Here is a 22,094-nt window from a genome sequence, read left to right as displayed (position 1 = left end):
ATATTAGTAAGGGCACATGGTTAGATAAAAAAGTCATGAAAACAAGCCTTCTGAGACATTAACAGCATTATCCAGGCTTTCTTAAATCCTTACCCACTATGGAAACTGAATCACTGAAAGAGATACACAGGCTTCCAGCTTCCACCCAAGAGAAAACACACACATTGCAGAGTCCAGACTTTTCCCTCTCCAGATGAGAAATCAATTTGATCTCATTTGCCAAAGAACTACAAATAAATAAACTCAGACATCTCCCTCTCCTGAATAAGCAGCCCTACAAAAAACATCCTTTTTTCCCCCCAAAGGACAATCCACAGTATTTCAAATGCTGGGATTACCATGGAAATTAAGGCTTATGTATATTTACACTCTGTGGACACACTCACAATAACTTTTGAACTCACTGATCACATCCAAGAGAATTTAAAAACAAAGGCAGAAGCTGATTAAGATCCTATCAGCTTAATTAAAAAAAAGACATATTAAAGAGCAACTCTATGAATTCCTCATTGGACTTGCATGTAGTACTCTGGAATCACACAGTCTAGGAGAAAGATGCCTTACACTACTGCAAGCCAAGGATAAATAGCACAAAAGTTGTGGCACCCTGGAATTCAAAAGGCTTCAGAGGCTGCTGTCACAGCACAGATTGATTCAGGAGCTAATAAGAATTCCAGCTTGTTAGAGGATGATAGTCCACCAGAAAAATTAGGACAACCCCCCCCATCCCCAGTCTGCTTTCAGTGCTGGAAGTGTGGAGATGGCAGAATGCCCACAGGTGGTGCCAGTGTTTGGGAAGCATGGGAAGGTTTCTGGCCACCCCACTGAGGAGAGCCCAGCCTTCCACACCCCTCACATTCTCCTGGGGAAAACCCACTGATTGTCTGAGACAAGCTTGGCTTGGAGCTCGCTTGGACAGGTTCAGCACCTCCAGGCTCTGGGCTGAGCTTTGGCAGCAGCATCAGTCACTACAAAGTTCAGCCCTTGTGTTAGAACAGTTTTAGACTCTTTGGCCTCAGCTTTTCTAAAATTCACAACTCAGCAGGATCCTGTTCTGAGTATTTCCCAAGATCAGGAATCTGGTTTTGAAGGAGTTTTTTTTTATCTGTTTGTTCACTGGTTTTACATGAAGGCATGACATTATCTGTCAAACAAGAAAATGGAGGCATTAAATTTCCACTCTGGAGAGACCCAAGTGCAAATGCTGTCCCTTCCGTGGCAGATACTGCAGGAAATAAAGTCAACTAAAATAAATACAGCCCTGGAACAAACACATTAGGCCACTGCTATGTGAAGCAATGTTACTGCAATTTACTTTTCTTAACTGGTGCTTCAGACTTTGAGGAGCCCATGACAGAAGTTACAAGTGTGAAGTGAGCTCTGTAATTCACACTCTGAATGCTGTAAAGACAACTGGCTCTGTGTGCCCCAGTGTCACTGGTGTTTATGTACCTGAGGAGGGAAGGTTCAAACAAGCACAGGTTAAGCAGCCCCAGAACTTCCTGAGCACCCCAGTGACATCCCAATGATCCAGAAGGCACCAAAACCATCAAAGAGCAGCTCACCTGCAGGATTCCTGTCTCAAGTAGTGCTGTTTAATGACACTGCACTCATGTCTTCTAGAGGGGAGCCCCTCCAGCTAATTAAATTTATTTTAAGCAGAGATCCCTAGTGCTATTTTAAGTATGAATGCCCAGCACTCCTCTAACCTGACCAGTCCAGTGAACATGTTAAACCATTTTTGAGGATTTTAAATTCCTAAACTCTAAAGATTAGATCAATAAGATAGAAAGAAGACAATACTAGTAATTAAGATGCAAAAAGAAAGTAGCATTTGAGACAGAATTGTCTGTTAGAAACAGCTGGCAATTGTTCAACCAAAACCCTTCAGCAACTCTGTCTCATCACCTCAGACAACAAGCCATGAGCTGATTTAAATTTAGCCACGCTGGTTTAAATGTTTGAATTTGCTTTTGAATTCTTTAATTGAGACTTGTCCTGTCCTGTTCCTCACTCTGCTTGTCCCACAGTGGTTGGAGCAAAATTTGTGCTGGTGCCTTGACTCACCTCAGCACAAGCCTGTCCTGCCCTCAGAATTAGGCAGGTACATGAAGTTAAACACACACAATCATTTAATTAAAGGCTGTATCTTAAATCAAATCATGGGGTAAAGGTTTTATGAGGAACTTGAAGCAGGAAGTGTCAGTTTCAAACTTCACTGCCAATGCCATTTTAATTTTTATTTAAGTTAAGCCTTCGGTGCAGCACTGGATCAGTCATCAGTGAACTCCTTAATCCATGGACTATTATCCACCATGTGGCTCCATGGGATAACTGATGGGTCACCATTATATGATTTCCAGCAATTGAAAAAACAAGAGACATGTTTTGTTTGTAGATCTTACAGTCACTGACAGTAAGACTTGAACAAGCTGGATTTCATTTTGTTTTCACAGGAAAAAGACTCCACTGAAGAAGTTGCTCCTCCTCCTCCTGGACACATTTCCCTGTGCATGGATGCAGTCACTCCTTCCTCCTCTGCAAAGGATTGGTTCCCAAATGCTCTACATCCAGGTTCTCTTCCATGTTCTGCCTGTTCTCAATAACCTGCTACATCAGCCAGCTAGATCATGGTCCCTGCTTCCATTTCCCTCATCTGATTCCTGCTCCTTCATCCCTGACTTGACATATACCAGAATTTATGGTGTTTTCTCTAAAATCATACTTTTAGGTGAAGATTAGTTATCTTGAGTTTCATCTTTCTTAATCCAGCTCTCTCCTTGCTGCATTTTATTTAAAATTTTCCTACAAGGAAAGTTACAGAGGAGATCAGCTCCAAGTTCACAACTCCCCTTTCCAGTCTCACACATCTAAGTGTGGATCCCAGGGATTTTCCAGGGTCCCTTGATCCTGGAATGATGCACACCAAGTGCTGCACGGGGATGGCCCAGGACACTACAAATGGGAGCAGATCCAGGAGCTGTGGCAAAACTCACCTGCCCAGGCTTGGAATGGAAGAATTAAGGAGCTCAAGCAAGTGGATGGCAAGATGAATCTTCAAAAAAATAACTGACACAGCTACAAAACTAGGAAATATATCAACAACTGTTTGCAAAAGTTTGTAACTCATATTGTGTTGGGCCCAGCAGGGAGCAAGAAGAACTTCCTAACAAAAACAAGCCTTCAACCCCAAAACACTTCAACCAAATTTCAAGCCATTACTTCAAAACAGGATTCACCTGCTTATTCAAAAGAAAAGCTAAATGTTTTACCATGTGCAAAATAGTATTTGTTTTCCAGTTTCCCCTGCCCCCTCAGAGGTACATGGGACACAATAAGAACCGTATGGAACAGAAAGAATTTTAAATTTGTCCCAATATGTCCTATTAGCAAGTCAGGTCACTATCAATCATTATAGTAAAATATAGCTCAAGAGAGCTTTAAAATAAATAAAAAAGATAATACAAAGGAAACCTGGTACAATGTTCTTTGCAAAAAATCCCAACACTAAAAGACCTGCACAGAAACGGCTCCATGGCATTAACCTAAACCCCAGGACTTTCCAGGACTCACAGATCCCCAAGGAGTAGGAACAGAAAGCTACAAAAGCACAGGAATGACTGTGCATGGAAATGAGGGACCACCTTGCAATGGCTCAGCAGTGCTCAACTGCAGGGTGTTCTAAAAGGTGGGCACCCTTTGCAGCAGCTTCTTGAAAGCCCAGCATGGCCACACCAGGATTGAAATAACAACAGGAAAACAGGGATGGGCCCAGGAAGGAGGGCTCTGGGCTCTATGTAGGGAAGGCAGCCTCACAATAGGAGGAGGATCATTACACTCCTCATTCCTTTTTCCCTTTCTGAATGCTCCCTGTATTCTGCCAAACACAGACTCCCTCCCCCTCCCTCCTTAGTAGAAGCTACTATGATTTATTCTTAAGAGACAACATTTTCTTCCAGTCTAAAACTAACCCAACTTTGGTTAGTATTCACCTGATCAGGCACAACATTTTAAAATGCACATACCAATGTACATCATTTCACAAACCATCCTGAATGCACAAAAAGGGGTACCTTTTATGATACAGCTAAACAAGTACTTTTAGTGTTCCTCTTTCACCTCCCAACAAACCACGAGGTGTTATGTGTATGACTCAGAGACATAATCCAGAACAAAGAACCCTGCACCACTGGATTATTGATTAACTGAATAGGAGATTTCATATTTATCTCCCTCCATATGCAACAAGAGAGACAAATTCTACACTTACCCACTAAAATTCTGTTAGAGTGAGACAATACCATATTTGATCCCATAGCAAAATTATTTTTAAGGCTTGTTTATGTTCCAGTTTTTGTTCTCTTATGATCAGCTGTATGAGCAACCAAACAAATAGTGCACAAACTACTTTTTGCCAGCAGCTTGTATTGAAAAATACAATTCTGTTCTGGTAGATGTTGTTAGCACTTTGATAACAACTGTGTAATAAGGATGTTAAGCACAAATGGACCATGTCATATTAAAAAGCAAAGCTTTCAACACATTTTTCAAGGGTCAAACAAGTAATCACTTGCAACAAATTACTACTTCCAAATCACAAGATTTATCTTGTTTACCATAGAGAAGTTTGGTAAAATGGAAACAAAATCCTGACCTCCAAGTAGCTATAGTTGTAATTTTTTCAGTTTTGGAGGAGGAAAACCCCTCCTTAAACCATAAAGAGAACATGCTCAAAGGATAATTTTGGTAGTTTTAGCAGTTACTCTCCCCCCTGCCTTAATCCCACCTAACCTAGGAGCAGTTCTCCATCCTCCAAGGTTGACTGGTGCTCCACACTGCATCTCAGCTTAGCTGGAAATCAGCAGAATGCTTCCAATCCAATTCCAATGCACAAGCTTTGCAAGTTCTGCAGCTATTTTCCACTTCTTAGCCTTTATTTAAATATACTTAGGCATAACATTACTTAAGACTTCTAGAACTTTACATCAATGCTGTAAAATGTTCCACCCTGGCATCTTTTCAAAGGACTTGATGAGAATCAAACCTACCAACATAAGTTCAGAATTTTATTTTTCAGAGCAAGAGGGAAGAAGAAATAAACTACAAATGGACTGGCCCCAAGGATCAGTAACAGCTCAGCTATTATAAAAAACAGGCATGATTTGCAGAACTACAGCTAATCTATACCAGTGTTAAATACACTTAATGATTAAGACACCCAGACCTTTTTACATGAGAGAATTATTTTTCCAAACATTTTTGATTATTTTAAATCATTAGCCTTTTGATTTAAGTTATTTTTAGCAGCAAGAAACAGTCAAGTAGCTTATCTCCTCTCCAAGCCCCCACCTACATCCAAAACTGCTTCATAACTGGAATCTATTGACCTGCCTCACAATGGAACACCAGTTAGAAGTTGCCACACCCTTTAGAAAAATGTGTGCTTGAGCTCAGACTTTCCCAGTTATTTTGTATTTAAGTACATTTATGTTTTTAAGTATTACTGTATTTAAGTAATAAATTGCATTCAATGATCAGAAATGGAAATTCACTGGTATATTTATCCTTGTACAAGATTGTTAACAGCTACTAAGTTTGTTAGGACACTGTCAAGAGTTTATTCCTCCACTGCACACATGATCAACTTTGGTTTAACAGTTTTAATGGTGACAGCAGCAAGAGAAATACTCACGTTGTTGGTTTCTTTTGTCACTGGCATTTTTCAGAGGAAGGCACACGGGACAGTCGTGCCGAGTACAATTCTTCCAGTGGGAGATGATTTGCCTCGAAGATGCACAATGAGCAACTGCAGCAAGGCAAAGCAAGAGTTAAAAGTCACTCCTTGGTTAATTGGTTTTGAATTATTTCATTTTTTAGAGCAATTCTATCCTTCAACTGGTTTTGAACCATCTTATTTTTAGAGTAACTCTACTCTTTCTCCTTCACGAGCAATACTAAAACCACAAACAAGTAAATTTTTTTGTGATCCACCAGCAAATGAAGGAAACTAGTCAAGACAGAGTCATGGTGGACACTACACACTCCTTATACAACAGAGATGAAAAGGATGATGGCAAGGCTACACTGCTACCATCCTACTTCCAAAAGGCAAATATTGCAATACTGTACATATAACTAAACAGGACTGAAATGTCTTGCGATCCAAGTGCAAATGAAGGGAACTAGTACTGAAATTTAAGACAAAGACACAGAGGATTTCACCCTTACTACAACAGAGGAGATGAAGAAAACGCTTGCAAGGCTGTACTGGTACCACCCTACTCGAGGCGAGCAAACGTTGCATTCTGTTTTCTAAACGGGCAGAGCTGGGAGCAGCTTAACCACAGAGCCAGTGCTGACACTCCTTTGTGCCAGGCACAGGAGACCCCCTGGCTGAGAAGAGCAAGGCTGGGGACAGGGAGGGCTCACCTTGGCAGGCCTTGCCAGCCTGGCAGTGCGTCATGTGGTTGAGGACGTTCTTCATGGTGCGGCAGTGCGGCAGGGCGCAGGCGCGCACCTCGCCGTTGGCCTGCTCGCGCCGCTGACACTTGTGAGCGTGGAGCAGCAAGACCAGCTGCTGCTGGATCAGCTTGCGCTTCTCGGGGTCTGCCGTGGGCCCGGTGGCCATGGCCTGCGTGGGGACAATTCCCACTTGCTGGACTTGGGTTTGCATCTGGGACTGAGAGAAAAAAGGAGAGTTCAGCGTTGTGCCGGCGAGCCATCTTCATCTGGTACGAGGATTTGAGTATCACAAAAGAGTTCGCTGAGCTACAAGGGTTATTGCACCACTCCCTGTAGTGTTCTCGGACATTTCTGATGCTCAAACATCAGTGTACTGAGAGTTAAACACTCTGTTAAAACACTTACACAAACAAGAGTTTAAATAATGAGCCATTCAAAATACTGTTTATTAGAGAGACCATAATTCCAACAGCAATGAGCTCTTATCTTATGAGCTCAGAGGTGGAACTCTTTAAGGACCCTTCCAACCCACACCATTCTATGATTCTATGAATTCAAGCTTGTTTAGTACTACATTTTCATACTATAGGTCAGATTTTCATACCACACACTTTATATATTATATTATTTATCATACATATCAATCCTAGCTCTTTGTCCCTAACAAAAAGAAAAGTCCAATGGGAGAGACAGTTAAAATTCTATGACTGTCTCCATGTATTACAGCAAAAGGCAGAGCTGATTTTTCAAACCTAAGTTAATCCTTTTTGTCTCCAAGTGGTATTCCTCCACAGAGAAAACTCCCAGGGCAAGCTGTATATAGTTTTCTCCTAGTAAGGGCCACCTAAATCTGGGTTGCATTATGGCTACTGAAGAGAACTAGAGCTACCATAGGGTGACACTGGGTTCTATCAGCTTTAAAACCCAGTGTTTTACTTCCAGCACCCATTCTTCATGGACACAATTTTGCACCAAGGCCTGAGCTCTGCCTGACAGCTGCAAACCCACAGAGCTCTTCAGTTTAAGGCACAGCTCGTAATGCTGCAGAAGAGAAACAGCCTCTTTAACATGTCAATTATTCAGCACAGATCAGGCAGCTTTTCCATCTTCCCGGACAAATGCAGAAACTTGACTTTCAAAATTAAACATATCCACAGCCTGCAATGACTCCCCTAGCAGGAACAGATATGGGACTGTAAAAGTGCTGCAATCCCTGTGATTTGCAGCCCGAAATAATCTTATGGACAAACAAGCAACTGTCCCAAGAATCAATTTGATCATGCACTGTGAAAACAGGTTACCACAGGAAAGCTCACCTAATTCCAAGCTACCTAAGGAAAACCAGCCCTGAAAAACACTTTTAAATAGAATATAGGAACATTAGGATTATGCTGGGAAGGTAACTGAGGAAATAGTTCACTACTGCCTGTAGAACTACTAACCTACAGCCCACTACAGCCTGCGTACCACATTTAAAGAAAATCAGGTTTAAGTGTCAGCATACACCATTTCTAGCTCATTCTACTTCTGACCTTTGAGGATTCCCCAGGAAATTCCACAGTCTACAAAATCCTAATTTTTCTTAGATCAACACAAAGTTCCCTGCACAAGTTCTTTCTACTCCAGCAGCAAGCTTTGCCCCTGCACATCAGGTTTTGGAGCTTGCTTTTCTTCTGGGGAATGAAGCACACAAGATCAAGTAGAAAACACCATGTCTGGTATTTGATGGAAGAAGTGGAGACTCTGCCACTTGATAATGATTACAATAAATCTTAGACAAAGAGGAACTGCTGAATCTGTTTGTCTTGAACTTTCAAGAGAAAGAACAATGAAAGGAATAAGGGGGTGAATGAAGGAAACCCATGAACATCTGCTCCCACTGCATGCAGCTGAAATTCAGTCTTCCATTTCTCCTGTGAGCAAATCCATACAGCAGAGAGGTTTTGCTGAAACAATTCTTAGGTCACAAATAGGAAACAATTAGTTCAGCTAATCTGCAGAAAAATACAAGGATCATGCCAAAGAAAATCTTGTTGGACGCGATGCTTTCATCCCAGTCAAAGAATTGTTTCCCAAGCCAAGTCCTCCTTTTGTTACTACCCTTCCAGTTAACAGACACAACTGCAGCTGTATCAGCACAGATGCCCTGAGCCAGGAGGGTTACTTGAAGACTGAGTAACAAAAAAAGCAGATTGCAGAGTATCAGTGGTTTGAAGAACAAAGCAGTCTCACTCCAGAGCAGTCTCATTCCAGATCAGCGTGTTGCTGGTAGGCACAAAAACCCCTCAGAATATAAAGCTTCTTCAGCTTGCTTCTCCTGACTGACTGACAATGTTCTTGCTGAAGCAGGAAGCTCAGGCACTTCTGTACCCACAATTAAAATCAATGATTCAATAGTCAGATAAGGCAAAAAAGATCATTTTGCTTCTCTTGTCACTTGCTCCACCATCAACAGAGCAAATGGATCAGGGGTTGGAAATCTGCTAAAACCTCTGACAGAGATGGGAATGTCAATAATCAGTTTTCTAGAAGCTGAGTTATACATACTTCTATAGGGTAAGGCAGCTATTAATACCCTTTAAAATTATGGAAACTCATTCACAGAGGAAGATGGTTCTGCCCTGTCCCTATCCTGAAGGACAAAAGCTTCCTGCACGTCTGGGCAGCACAGATGCACAAGTATCTCGTTCTTGTGGACTTGGATGGACTCAAAGTTCCCTGGTGGTTTTACTTTACTGAAGTGACCAGCAATTCTCCATGTTTTTATGTATTTATAGTCAAAAACACTCAACATTGTTGAGATGGAACACTATGTACCTTTTCTTAGAAAAGTAGGCAGCAATCTCAGCATCAGTGGCAATCTTACAGCAGGTAAACAATGCAATACAGAACTCTGGCTCATCTCCACTCTACAGAACATTATGGTTTTAAAACACTTCTGTAATTTCTGTTTATTTCCATGTTTTTCCTTCTCCCTGATAGAAGAATGTGACTTTCAGTGTATGAGGACAAATCCTGCGTTTAAAAAATGCCTTTTAGTTCTAGAAGAGAGGTTTGTAATCAACAGCAGATCTTCGTGAGGTTAAGAACCCACTGCCATGAATCCCACACATGGGTACATTAAGGTGAAACACCCCCAAACTTCTTCAGTTCCCTTCCAACCACAGGCTTAAAGTGTGATGCTGAAGGTTCCTTCCAGAGAAGGAATACCAGGCACGAAGTGGATACACACATGAACTGCAAATGTTTCAATTAGCAATATATATATATAAATAGAACTTTCAATTAGCAATATTTCTATCTGAATTAAGTCTTCATAGTGTGAACAATTCCAATAATGAGTATCCCAATACTTTTCTAGTACGAAACATCTTTCCAAGGAAAAACAGGAAAACATCTTTCCTGCCCACAGGGTTTGCAGGAATGCTTTAGTAAGTGCTGAACCAGCTCTTTAGAGCCCAGGGAGCATCATTCTGTCCCAAAACTGCAGGAGAGCTCAAGCAGCAGCTACTGGGGGCATCAAGGCCAAAGACATTCCCCAGTGCAGTCACCTGATGACCAGAGCTTCGCCGGGAAAGTGACACAGAACCTGTTTACACTTCTTGCAGTTCATATGGATGATGGTTTCCCTGGTTCCACGAGTCACTCTCAGCATGGAATGAGCAGCCTGGTCCTATCCAAACAGGAAGGATCCTTGTGACACCAGGAACACCAGGCTCTGCTTTGGTCCCAGAGGTTGGAGGCTCACACGTGCACAAATGGCCCGAGATGAGCACTGCATGCACAAACATTTGCATTTGTGCCTCAAAACCCAGCAGTGCTGCATTTCCTCACCCAAGGAGCAGGAGGAATCAGAATCTGAGTCTGAATGGTGGGCAGAAGGCTCCACAGGAGAGGAAAAGATGCTTCCTGAACTGGACACGACCTCAGAAGGCAATCCTGCTGTCTGGAGGGAGATACGTGATGCCAGCCTATAGCACCAACCCAAGCACTGGCAGTGCTCTAGGAAATGAGGAGAGGCAGGAAGATATCCAGCTCCTGAACACAAAGCCAACAGAATCCAAGCATCCCAGAACCATTTAGGTTGGAAGAGCCCTCTGAGATAATCAAAGCAAACCTGTGCCCAATCCCCAATTTATCACCAGCCCAAAGCACTGAGTGCCACCTCCAGGCCTCCCTTGAACACCTCCAGGGATGGGGACCCCACCACCCCCCTGGGCAGCCAATTCCAGTGCCTGACAGACCTCTCTGGGAAGAAATCCTTCCTGACATCTGACCTGAACCTCCCCTGGAGCAGCTTGGGGCTGTGGTCTTAACATGAAGAAAGTGTTTAGAGCTCAGGATTTATCTCAAAGCTTTGGCACTGACATGGATAAAGGCAGAGTTTGCATGTCAAGGGTAAACAGGAACATTTTGAACTTTCAACTTCCACATCCGAAGGTGGCAAATGAACCTGCAAGCCCATGACAATGTCAAAGGTGGGAAGACTCCTATGGTCAGGCCACAGAAAGAACCTGAATAGCTGGCCAGTGCACTTCACTTTTAATTGCTAATGGAATTTTGTTTTAAAACCAGCAAAGGTCTCAATTCTATGCCATTGAATCTGCTAGGCATCAAGGCTGGATAAGCATCTTTCTTAAGGATACACTTGTAGACTTTTATCTCATCTTTCTGGTTTGCAGGACCAGCAAATGCAAAGAAACATACACTGAAGAAGTGTTTCAAAGTAGAAAAAAGGGACAAAATACAGGAAGGTGTAGACAGATGCCAGCTCTCACACATAGGAAATTGCCCGAGCAAAATATTGAGGGGTTATATACCCTACATAAACCTCGTTATTTTAATGGGGGACAAAACAGCCTGAGGAATGAGGAACATTAAAAACCCCTGACAGCAAATCCTGAATAGAAAAAAGAATAAAGCACAAATGAGAAGTTTGTAAGGGAAGGAAAGCCATGCTGTTGGAGTGCTGCCTATGGAGCACCTCAGCTGCTGGAATAAGGCAGGACACAGCAATGGATACTCTCCACTGCTTATATTTGCATATGGGGGAGGGGAGAATGGAATACCGGCCAGAGCACTGGGAAAAGATTAATTCCTCTTTGTCAGTTTTTGCCAGCCTGGCACTGTATTTACAGATGATGCAAAAGCTAAAATATTCCACCATTCAAAGAAATCCACATCCCCAGGATGAACTCCTGCACTAGGGCAAGACAGAGATGCTCTGCTCCCAACAAAACAACGTCCTTTCCCTGGCACTGAACACCATCTGCTGGATTTGTTTCCAGGTTATTAAGATCTTCTCCTTTAGACCTAAGTAGAGCCTTTTCCCAGCTGTCCACTGTTGTAAATCAGGTGGGATTTTCTTGAGGAAGGGAAGGAGTGAGCTTTGCCTGTGATATAGAAACTGAATTTCAGAGTGGAGGTCAGGGCAGGCACAGGGAAGGTGAGCACAGCTGACAGCAAGCCCAGCAGAGACTGGGAGAACGCTGAAGAGAGCAGCAAGCAGACACTCAGCATGCTGCCAGTGCAAGAGCCACAGACCTTTCCACAGGGATAGAGGAGAGTGGCTGTGCTGCAAGAGAGGAAAAATCACAGAAAGGGTCAGAACACAGGCCTTCCCCCCTGGAAGGGCACCAGAGTTAAGTGATTCTTCACAAAGCCTTTTCTTTCTGGTCTCTAGAATAAAACACCAGTTGTCTATTTTAAGCACCTACAGTTCTACTTGCTCTAATTAAACCTGGCCTCCCAGTTTAAAAGATTTCTTCCTCTCCCTCAGAGGTCTGCAGCAAGGCACACCTGAGACATCCTCACCCCCCAGTCACTTCTTCTGCCTTCTGATCAAAATCTGTTATTACAGAAATCCATAGGACTTAAAAAGAAACAAAGAAGAACACAACATCTCTTGCAGTTTAGCAAGAGATGAGCAGGGAGAAAAAGCACAGGAGAAGATATGCTGCTCCAATTCTAAGTCAAGAATTGAAGAAAAATTATTTCCTCCACTCCCAAAAAGCAATATTCTCTCAACTCCATCTGCTGGTCATAGGGATAACTGTGAAACCATTCTGGTGTCTGGAAGCCAAACTTCCCCCATTGTGCTCCTAACCCATGCAGAAATACCAGATTTACTGGTATGCCCACGAAGGAACCATCCACCACCACGCTTGGAACGGGCAGCACTGCAGGGAGCACAAAGCTTCAGCAGCCTTGATGGAAAAGCCTCACAGGGCTCCCCCCAGCAGCTCCTCCCAGAGCCTGCACACATCAAAACCAGAGGCTGCTGGCTCCCAAACTGGCTGCTGGCTCCCAAACTGGCTGCACACCATGCTGAGAGTCTGAGAGCAGAGCGTGGCTGGCGTCCACAACCCAGGGATTGTGCATGATCTCACCAGCACAGCACTGCCAGTCCTGCAGCACAACCATTTCAGCAGCACTGAGGCTCAGCAATGTGTCACTAAAACTTCCAACATCAGAAGCAACATTTTTCTTTTGTAAAGAAGCCTTTCACTTAAGTTTTCAAGCTGCCCATTCTGCCCATCACCATTCAAACAAAACAAACAAACAAAATCAATCCATCCTGCTGGCACTGAAAATTAATACCTTAATGCTGACCTCTTAATCATTTTAATAGCATAAGGTTTGTTCTTCTTTTCTAATTAAAGAGATTAATCCAAACGTGCTTCTCAGGGTGTAGTGTAAGGTCATGCCTGGAACATGGGCTGCAGTGAATTAACACTTCAGAGACCCACTTTGCTGGGCAAGCAGGGGGAAGGGGAGAGTGCTGCTCTCGGGAGAGGGGTAGCCTGAATCTGGATCAGAAATCCAAATCCACAGCTGCAGCACATTTTTCCTGGCAGCCAGGGTTATGCCTGGCAGTGGGAAAAGTCCTGGTTACTGTTGGGGACAGGGGTGTCACGCAGTAATTATTAGAATAATGTGGGTTAAGAAACTTAATAATCTTTTACTTTTGCAGCACACATATAACATGTAAGGCTAAAGACTGAAAAGAGTATTTAAAAATATTTTGGTTTTCAGGACTTAGGAGTCCTCAGACAATGGCTGCACTTTTCTGCTTCCTCTTCTCTTGTTTAAATATCCCCTGTGGTAACCACAGTGTTCAGTGCCATGCTGCAATCTGGTTTCCTGCCTCACACAGGCCACACACCACCACTGCTGTCATTCACGTGGGTTTGTCTCTCACATGGAATAGTACTTTGGGGGCCCTTTAAGATAAGGGTAGTATAGAGGGCTGGTTTAGCAAGATATGTGGTTGCACTCATCCCACAAAGGACCCTGTATGGGGTTTTTTTGGTTTTTTTTAAATATGCAGTTGTCTTTCACTTGCTGCAGTGGATGAAGTCTGAACTGATCCTCCTACAAGTTCATTTTTGATGGATGTTAACATAACACAATAGGCTTTTCCACATCACTGCTGCCTCCCTCAGGGAGCAGGACAGGCCGTGTCTCCAGGCCAGGCACATTAAATAAACCATCATCTCCAGGGACTAAAGCAACCCAGGACACAGAAATGGCAAAGGGATTGCAGCAAGAACACACGGCAGGGTTGCAGCTCTGCTCTGGGGACCTGCCTCTGTCACCAGCGGCTTTTCACAGGAGCCATTTGGGTCACATTTTGGTTGCCCAACGTGAGTGACAGATGTCACTTAGATGTGTGTTTCTGTAACTCATGGAACTGCTGTGGATGTTATTTTACCCTTAGGTAATGCCTTATGTATCAAATAAGGTTTAGCAAGCCAGAGCCTACAAACCTCAAGTTCTGAGTCAGCATATTCTGCCAGTCTTACTCTCCTTGTGCCTCTGTGCTTAAAACTGGGGCAACACATCTTTATCTGAGAGAGGTGCTGTGAAAATGAACTAATCCAAAGCATAAACCCTCTCCAGCGCTGACTGTCACAGGAAAGAGCATTTGGAATGACCAAGTGAGATATATTACAACATTCAGCCAGCAATGCCCACAGCTACACACCGAGCTACAAAAATAGAACTAAATGTTGACTGTGTGCTCTTTCCAGGGGCTCTGTTCATATTGTTCACTGAATAAAGCAAAGTCCCTGTGGAAGGAATAACATATGGCCATGGATGTGCTATTACCAAATAATTACACTGCCTTACCCACTGTTGCCAAATAAAGGTTAAATTCTAACAAGTGTGACATTTCTTTTTAAGTTCTTGGCTTTGCAGTAAAAATGTTTAGGTGGAAATTCAGTTTTTGAAGTTACACCCCTGTCAGGACAACCATGCCTCTAACCCCCACGTGAGCTGAGACCTTTGGGCTCCACAGTGCCTATGTCTGTTGGCTGAAATGCCCATTACTCTCTGTGGTGGTGTGAGGGAAAAGAAGATATATTGGACATGCAAAGCTTTTGACACCTGAGAAACAAAGACAGACGGTTCTGATTGTTCTCTCAGTTGGTATTTTTGACATTTTGAAACTGCAATTGATACTACAGGGAAAGTTTCCTTTACTTTCCTCTTTCTCTTCGAAAAGATGGGAGAAAGAAAATAGTTTTTGATTTTATTTCTCTCCCATCACCTGACAAGCCTTGATGGCAAATGCCTTTTTTATTCCAGCTGAATATGGACCACTACATCCTATACTGATAAGTGAGTATATTAAGACTTAGATTTTCCCAAACCTGACTTTTAAATGAGCACAAAATTAGGCTTTAAGATCACCCAGCCCCTGAGATGAATACAGCATTTTGGGGAGATCTGCGGGTTTTCTGCAGCATCAGGACAATAACTCACTTGCTTTACACCTGATCCAAACACTTAACACAATAAGAGTAGTCATGCAGCAAATTGTCTTTTACAAATATTCTGCATGAGCGCCAGTGGTGTTCTGAACATGGTGCTAATCCAGTCACAAGCGCCTTTCCATAATCATAAACAGTAAATGACAGATGATATTAAAGATTTCACAGCATCACTGGAGGAAAATTAGGAAGTGATTCTCTAAAATAAGGAGAAAAGAGGAAGTTTATTGCATCCTCTTGCCTCTCATACAGAGCTTATTAGTGACAGGCAGGTAGCAAATACAGTGATGGAACAGCAAGCATTGGTTGTGCCAAAAAATAGCAATTTTTGATTTAAATTAAAAAATAAGCAATTTGCAGGTCTTACAAGTTTCTATAGTAACTGCTATCATGTATAAGAATATAAAATGCAACAATCTGGAGTTTCCATAGAAACAACACAAGCAGTTTGATTAATACGCAACATCCTGAGACAAATGGGAATATTTAATTTAACTTTATAAAGAGAACTCTGGTAAACATCATACTATAAACTTGCAAGGTGTCCTAGTAAGAACTGTTCTTGCAAGTTTGTGACATGCAAGTCAGGCATGGTATAAAGTGAGAAGCATCTGGGGTGTTTACCACATCAGTTTCAAAGGATATGAGGTACTATGTAGTTTCAGGAAGGTGGTGATGTACCCAACACATTCTAATTGACACACAGAACCTGTGTATCAATTAGGAGTCCTTGTTTAAAATCTGGTTTAAAACCAAATATACCAGCCAAAATGAAAGGATGCAATACATTTTTTATAATTGTGATCCTTGAGAAAGCACAACCACTGCATAAAAATGGACAGAAGTTTTATATACACACCGCAGAGCGGAAATGAGGAACCACGGGACAACTCTGATGCTTAAATGACCATGGAGAAGGAATTTGAAAGTGTTGCAGAAGGTGGGTCACCCAAGAACTTAGAAAGCACTAGGAAGAGGTAAAGAATGCTGGAGCAGCAGGAACAACTCACCATGTTTGGCACACTGGTGACGGGAGTACTCTTGATGTCGGCAGGGAAGGGAGACAGACTATTGGCCATGCCTGGCTTGTTCGGCAACTGAGGATTCACTCCTGCAGCTCCCATCTGCTGCCCTCCAGTTTGACTGAAAGGTTGCCCAAAGGGAGTAGTGTTACCTGTCATTCCCAGCTGGAAAAGAATGAATGAATGAAATGATTAGAATTTTTGTGATTCCAAAGGGAGATTAAAAAAATCCAAACATATGTCAAATATCCCTCTTTGCATTCGCAGAGACCAAATTCCAGTGTAAGTTTCTCAATATTAAATTCTCAGTATTAATTTCACAACTTTTACCAAGTTAAAATATATCCTAAAAATATGTTTTACAAAAGCCCCACTGCTGTGTGGGGCTGAAGTCTTGCAACTCAACTTACAAAATCAAAAAACACAAGATCATCCTTCTCAATCCACATGAATAGAAATTACTTTTTCCAACGCTACGGGAACTTCAGAAGAGCAAACAAACTTCAAATCCTGTGATACTTTGTGCATTCTGAGCACAAAGCATGACTTTGCACACAGACAGATGGGAAGGGAGGGGAATATACAGAGGCATCGAGCAAACGGTTATCAACTTATGTTTTGGTACTCGAGGAGAAGTGTCTGAGCAAAAAGATGTCTAAGACTGACAAACTTGATAAATGACACCCCAAGAACACCTCAAGACTAGAAAACAGAGACTCAACTCCCCCCGAATGACTGGAGAGCACATTGTACACCCAAAGAGCCACTTGGCCTGCAGGAGTCTCCCCCATGGTAAAATCTCCTCCACTGGAACCACAGAACCACTGAGGTTGGAAAAGACCTCCAGGACCACTGAGTCCAACCTGGGACCCATCACACCTTGCCACCCAGCCCAGAGCCCTGTGTGCCATGTCCAGGCTTTCCTTGGACTCCTCCAGGGATGGGGATTCCACCACGCCCCTAGGCAGCCCCTTACAATGCCTGACCACCCTTTCTGGGAAGAAATTCCTCCTGATGTCCAACCTGGACCTCCCCTGGCACAGCTTGAGGCCATTCCCTCTCATCCTGTCCCTTGTTCTGTGGGAGCAGAGCTGAGCCAGCTGCCTCCTCGGGTCAGGGAGTTGTGCAGAGCCAGAAGGTCACCCCTGAGACCCTTCTCTTCTCCAGGCTGAGCCCCCTCAGTCCCTCCCATAGGATCCACTCAATAGATCACATTTGCTCACCTTCCTGCTTCACACTGGGAGGATTTCTAGGTGACTTTATGACCTGGTCCTAAATATGAATCCAACCACTGAGAAAAGTCTTTATTTGAAATAGTAAATCCTATTTTATTTTCCTCTTCCCTTTACCTTTCCTTCCTCAACACAAAAATGGTCAGAATGGTGTTCTACGGTCCTGGTCTCTTCCCCTCCTTTGCCAGCAGGGACTTGGGGACTATTTCCATAGCTGGAAGAAGGGCTGCTCACATCAGCTTATCACTGGAACAGCCTCATAATGAGGGATTATTCAGGGGTTGCTTTTTATGCTTACAGGAATCGGGCTGAACGAGCTGTTGAGGAAGCACCAGTTACGAGCAGCAAATTACACTGGGGCAGAGTCCAATAAACACAGTTTGACTGGGCCTTGTCCTCTTTGTCCCTGTACTTTGTACCCTCTGGTTTCAGACAGCTGGCCCTGCCACTCTCCAAGCAGCTTTAAGTTAGGAAATGCTCCCTTTCCCTGCATCCTGCCCAGTGACTGTTGCCAGATTTGGGCCTTTCTTCACTGTACAAGACGTTCTATCTTTACACATTTAAAAAATCCCAAAAGCTGTTACTTTGCAATATATGAGGTTATCAAATCTGTGCTGTGTCCCAGAGTATAGCTGAATAATTCAAATAGCAAGTAAGACCAAAAATTAGCATCTAAAGTTTAGTCCCAAGACTGCCTTTAAAGAGAAGTGGTGTTAGCTGCTATCACATTGCACAAATATCAAGAATATAATTTTCCGTATTTCTGTGTTTGTTTTGCAGACTGCATGTTCAGAGAAATTATTTTAATTATTATTTATTACACCACAGATTTTGGCAGCTTTCTCTGAAGAATTAATAGCAAAGCATTTAATAAAATTACCCACTCAACCCACTATTTCAGACAAGGTATGAGAAAGTGTCATCTGATAATGACAGCTGTTCATTAATGTTGTAGGGGTCTATCAGATCAACAGTGAAGAAAATTTCTGAAACTAACAGATTCTGAGAAAGCTTAGGAGAACTACTGAAACCTTTCAGAAGCCAGAAATAGGAACATTAACTCTGGGGCTGTTAGTCAGTCCCCTCATGTCTAATTCCTAACTACAAACTTTGTTGTTGGAAGGACTTTGCCCTTCCAGTCTTCTTCGAACTTCCTTGAAAGTCTGGAGGAGTTCTTTGAATGGAACAATACACAGATTTTTCTGGCAACCACCAGTACACGTCCTGCAGACCTTTACAGTCACCCCAGCACTGGGACAGCTGTGGGGAGCCCAAAGTGGGAGACAGGAATGCTGCTCAAACCTCTGCCCATGGCTCCATGGGCCAGCCCATGGCAAGCAGAGCCCTCCCTGGGCTGGCAGCTCATGGATGGAGCAGCCTCAGGCACCAGGGAGGAGATGGAAAAGGCTCAGTGCAGGCAGTGAATGCCCAATGGATGTGCTGAGCTTGGAAGCCTGTGTTAAAGGTTTCTGGCACAATCTTATACAGCTGTATTTTCAAAGAGCAGAAGAGAGATTTTCTTTGGGCAGTGAGAATGCTGAGCAAATTTACCTCAAATTTAAGTTCTTGTTCCAAAAAGAAACAGAGAGGTGTTCTCATCTCATTATCAAGGAATATTAATGCTGTTTAATTGAAGAAAGAATGTTTGAAAACAGATTTTTAGAAAAAATATTAGAAATATTTTGGTCTTGAAAGACAGTTTTAAAGTTTGTTAAAACTCTAAATGGCTTGAAGATCCCCAAAGCACTGAGGCTCTGCAATCCTAACAAGTACCACCACATGGCTGTTTCATTTTATTTTATCATTTCCTTTTCAATAGATCTTGTTATTAGACAGATCACAACTCTGTACAACAACAAAGCAACCTTTCAAATCTTCTAAGCTGAGTGCTTAATAGGATGAGGATAATTTTTCCTACTCTAGGTGGTCATTAAGTAATAAATACTTGATTGAAATTTTAAGAAATGCTTTGTGGCTCTTTGAAATCGAGCTGGAAGCAGAGTAGCTTCCATTTGAAACCTTGTATTTTATAACCCGCCCTCTGCCACATTGTATTTCAGTGTCCAAAGCTGTGCTTTCATAAGGGAAAGGAACCTAAAGCTAAAGTATTATACCAGTCTGTAACTTTCAAAAACTAGCAACATTTGATAACATTGTAAAACATCAGACTTGCCTTTTAACCTACACTTCACTTTCGTAAATTACTGACAATGAAACAAAGTACTAAAGACTTGTTTTTTGTTTGAAGTTCATCTTTTTTTTAAAAAAAAATAGTCAGAATAAGCGGAGAAACCTTTCTTAGGTGGGAATCACTGAAGTAAATATGGAGACAAAAATTAGGAGGAATCATCCACAAGATGATTTTATTAAAACTGATAAATGTTCGTGGCTTCAGGGGGGGTTTAAACTCACTTTCTCCTGGGAAGAATTCAAAATAACAGGACTGTGATTTCCAGAATCACAACATAATGTGAGACCTGTTTGAACAAACTCTTATCCATTTTTAACAGCTTCCAACCAAGTCTGGGATCAGCCAGGAGCTTCAGTGGCAGAACAACCTGCTGACAAACAGCAGTGGGATCCAGAGCTGTTACTGGTACCCTGAGGAGCAGCTGGGAATTGATTCCAAACACAGCCAGGCAGGGACTCCAGCAAAGCAAACCACTGTCAGCTCCTCCCTGGTGGGAAGGCAGCACACAGGAGGGGGAAGGAAAGGAAGAATGAGGCAGATCCCTGAGTGTCACACACCGAAAGACACAGGCACAAACTGCAATTCCTGGTTAATTATCTGAATGCTGAGCCCAGTGACTTCTGCGGAACTTTAAACCACGGCTGACTGAAATCTCAAAAAACAGCTGGTAAATATATGCAGAAGACTGAACCTACACATTGTAAAGAGTTGATCCTGCTTGTTTATTCTGCAAATGGAAACTGGAAGCTCCAAGCAAAGGACTCGGAAAGCTCAAACACCCCAACTCCTGCCTCTGCTTCCAGGGGATTTTCCAGGCAGGTAAGGGAAAGCAGATACTCAGAAGACCTTTGTTTTTATATTTCTGAAAAGAACTCTGATCTCAAAATAGTTCAGGGGAAGATTACCAGGTAATTAAAAGTCACCAAAGAAGATAAACCACCAAGAGCACTGGAGTTTACAACCTGGTAAGAATGGTCATTTTCATGGGGAACTTTGAGCCATCACAAAGATTTGTATTCGGCTTAAAGTTTGTTAAATTTACTTTTCTAAAACGAAGAGAAGCAAAGAGTAATCCAGTGTGAGCTGTTTCTTTTTCCACCTGCGTGGAGCAGGCACGATGTGCATCACAGGGCTACTCCACCTTCCATCCAGTGCATCTCCATGTCACCAAAAGCTGAGAGCTTCTCTCTGACAATTCGGGTTACGCTGTTCACTCCCATTTTGTTCTAAGCTCACGGATGTTCCCTGCAGGTTGCCTTTGCTCCCCTCCGTCATTTCATCTCCTCTCTTCCTGCCACCATTTTCAGCCCTGTTCCCTGCACTCCATCCCATGGTGGCTCCTTTCATCCCACCTCATCCTCTGCAATTCATGTCTTATACTTCTGTTTCTGTGCTGCAATTTTGGGAAAATCTTGCTTCTTTTGCCCAGCTCTTTGTGGTCACAGCTGCATGAATTCTGATGGGGTAGAGCAGACTTTCCCAAGAAAGGTGTTGTTCTGTTCCACCAGCTGCAGTGGGGGAGATAAAGGGGTGTATCCCAAATGCAAGTTAAGGCTAGGGGTGCCTCAAGAAGGAACACGATTAATGCAGGACACCACCTTAAACACATTATTTCTGCTCTAAAACAGTTCTCAGAAATATGATAATGACACTCTCCTTTAATGGAAAAGAGGCATTTAATTTAATAATTCTGCTATCCCAGGAAGACAAGTAGATTCTGTTCCCTTTTTTATCACTATGGCAACTCTCTAAGATACTGGAATCTATTATCAAGTGTGGATAGGAAATAGGCTATTTCACCCTACTCTCATAAGCCAAGGAATGTACAAACTTCCAAGCTGAAACCCCACCCCCCCCCAGCACTTCAAACCTTTGTTCAGCTGCCTTGGACTATAGGAGCCATCACACTGCAGTGCTCTGAGCAGCAGCTGTGGGAGGTGCTTCTCCTGTTTTACTTATTCTCTTCAAAGCAGAACAGCAATTCCATTTCCTCTAGTTCCTGGAGTTTCAGAGATTTTATCGAGGAAGCCTGTGACCAAACCTACAAACTTCACCTGAGGGTGCAGCTCAGAGGTGATGTGACAAGTGAGAAGCTCACCGATCTAATCCTGAAGACACCTTTCGGAGCAGACTGGATCTCCACACTGTGTTGCTCCTTCTGCTTTTAAAGCTTCCTTTCCCCCTCCCTTCTTTAGCAACACTGACACACCACAGTAGTTCCTCCTCCAGCCCAGCACCAAGGGGATGGGTTATGCTCCCTCTTGTACACCAAGTGTTCAGGCTGTAAATAAACTCTACCCTTCCCTCCTCCTTTAAGTTTTTATCAACTGTCCCCTCGCCTCCAGCACCACAGCTCTCACTCCTGCAGTCCAGGGTACTCCACCACCACATTCCTCCAGGGCTCCCAGGA

The 22,094-nt window shown here is 42.9% G+C and overlaps 1 protein-coding gene across 5 annotated transcripts in view; it reads right to left on the bottom strand.

Annotated features, from left to right (window-relative positions):
* Positions 1-22,094, bottom strand: part of LOC121337197 (CREB binding protein) — a 95,754-nt gene that overhangs the window by 40,672 nt on the left and 32,988 nt on the right. For all 5 annotated transcript variants that reach the window (XM_041407141.1, XM_041407175.1, XM_041407149.1 and 2 more), the window contains 3 exons: positions 16,250-16,426; positions 6,430-6,679; positions 5,693-5,806 (listed from right to left, as the gene is read on the bottom strand). In XM_041407141.1, the coding sequence (XP_041263075.1) occupies positions 5,693-5,806; positions 6,430-6,679; positions 16,250-16,426 (541 nt within the window). The remainder of the gene's footprint in view (positions 1-5,692; positions 5,807-6,429; positions 6,680-16,249; positions 16,427-22,094) is intronic.

The sequence above is a fragment of the Onychostruthus taczanowskii genome, unplaced genomic scaffold (genome assembly GCF_017590055.1).
Source record: "Onychostruthus taczanowskii isolate IOZ18803 unplaced genomic scaffold, ASM1759005v1 scaffold10, whole genome shotgun sequence".
Taxonomy (NCBI): Eukaryota; Metazoa; Chordata; class Aves; order Passeriformes; family Passeridae; genus Onychostruthus; species Onychostruthus taczanowskii.
This window is presented reverse-complemented; position numbering and strand designations above follow the sequence as displayed.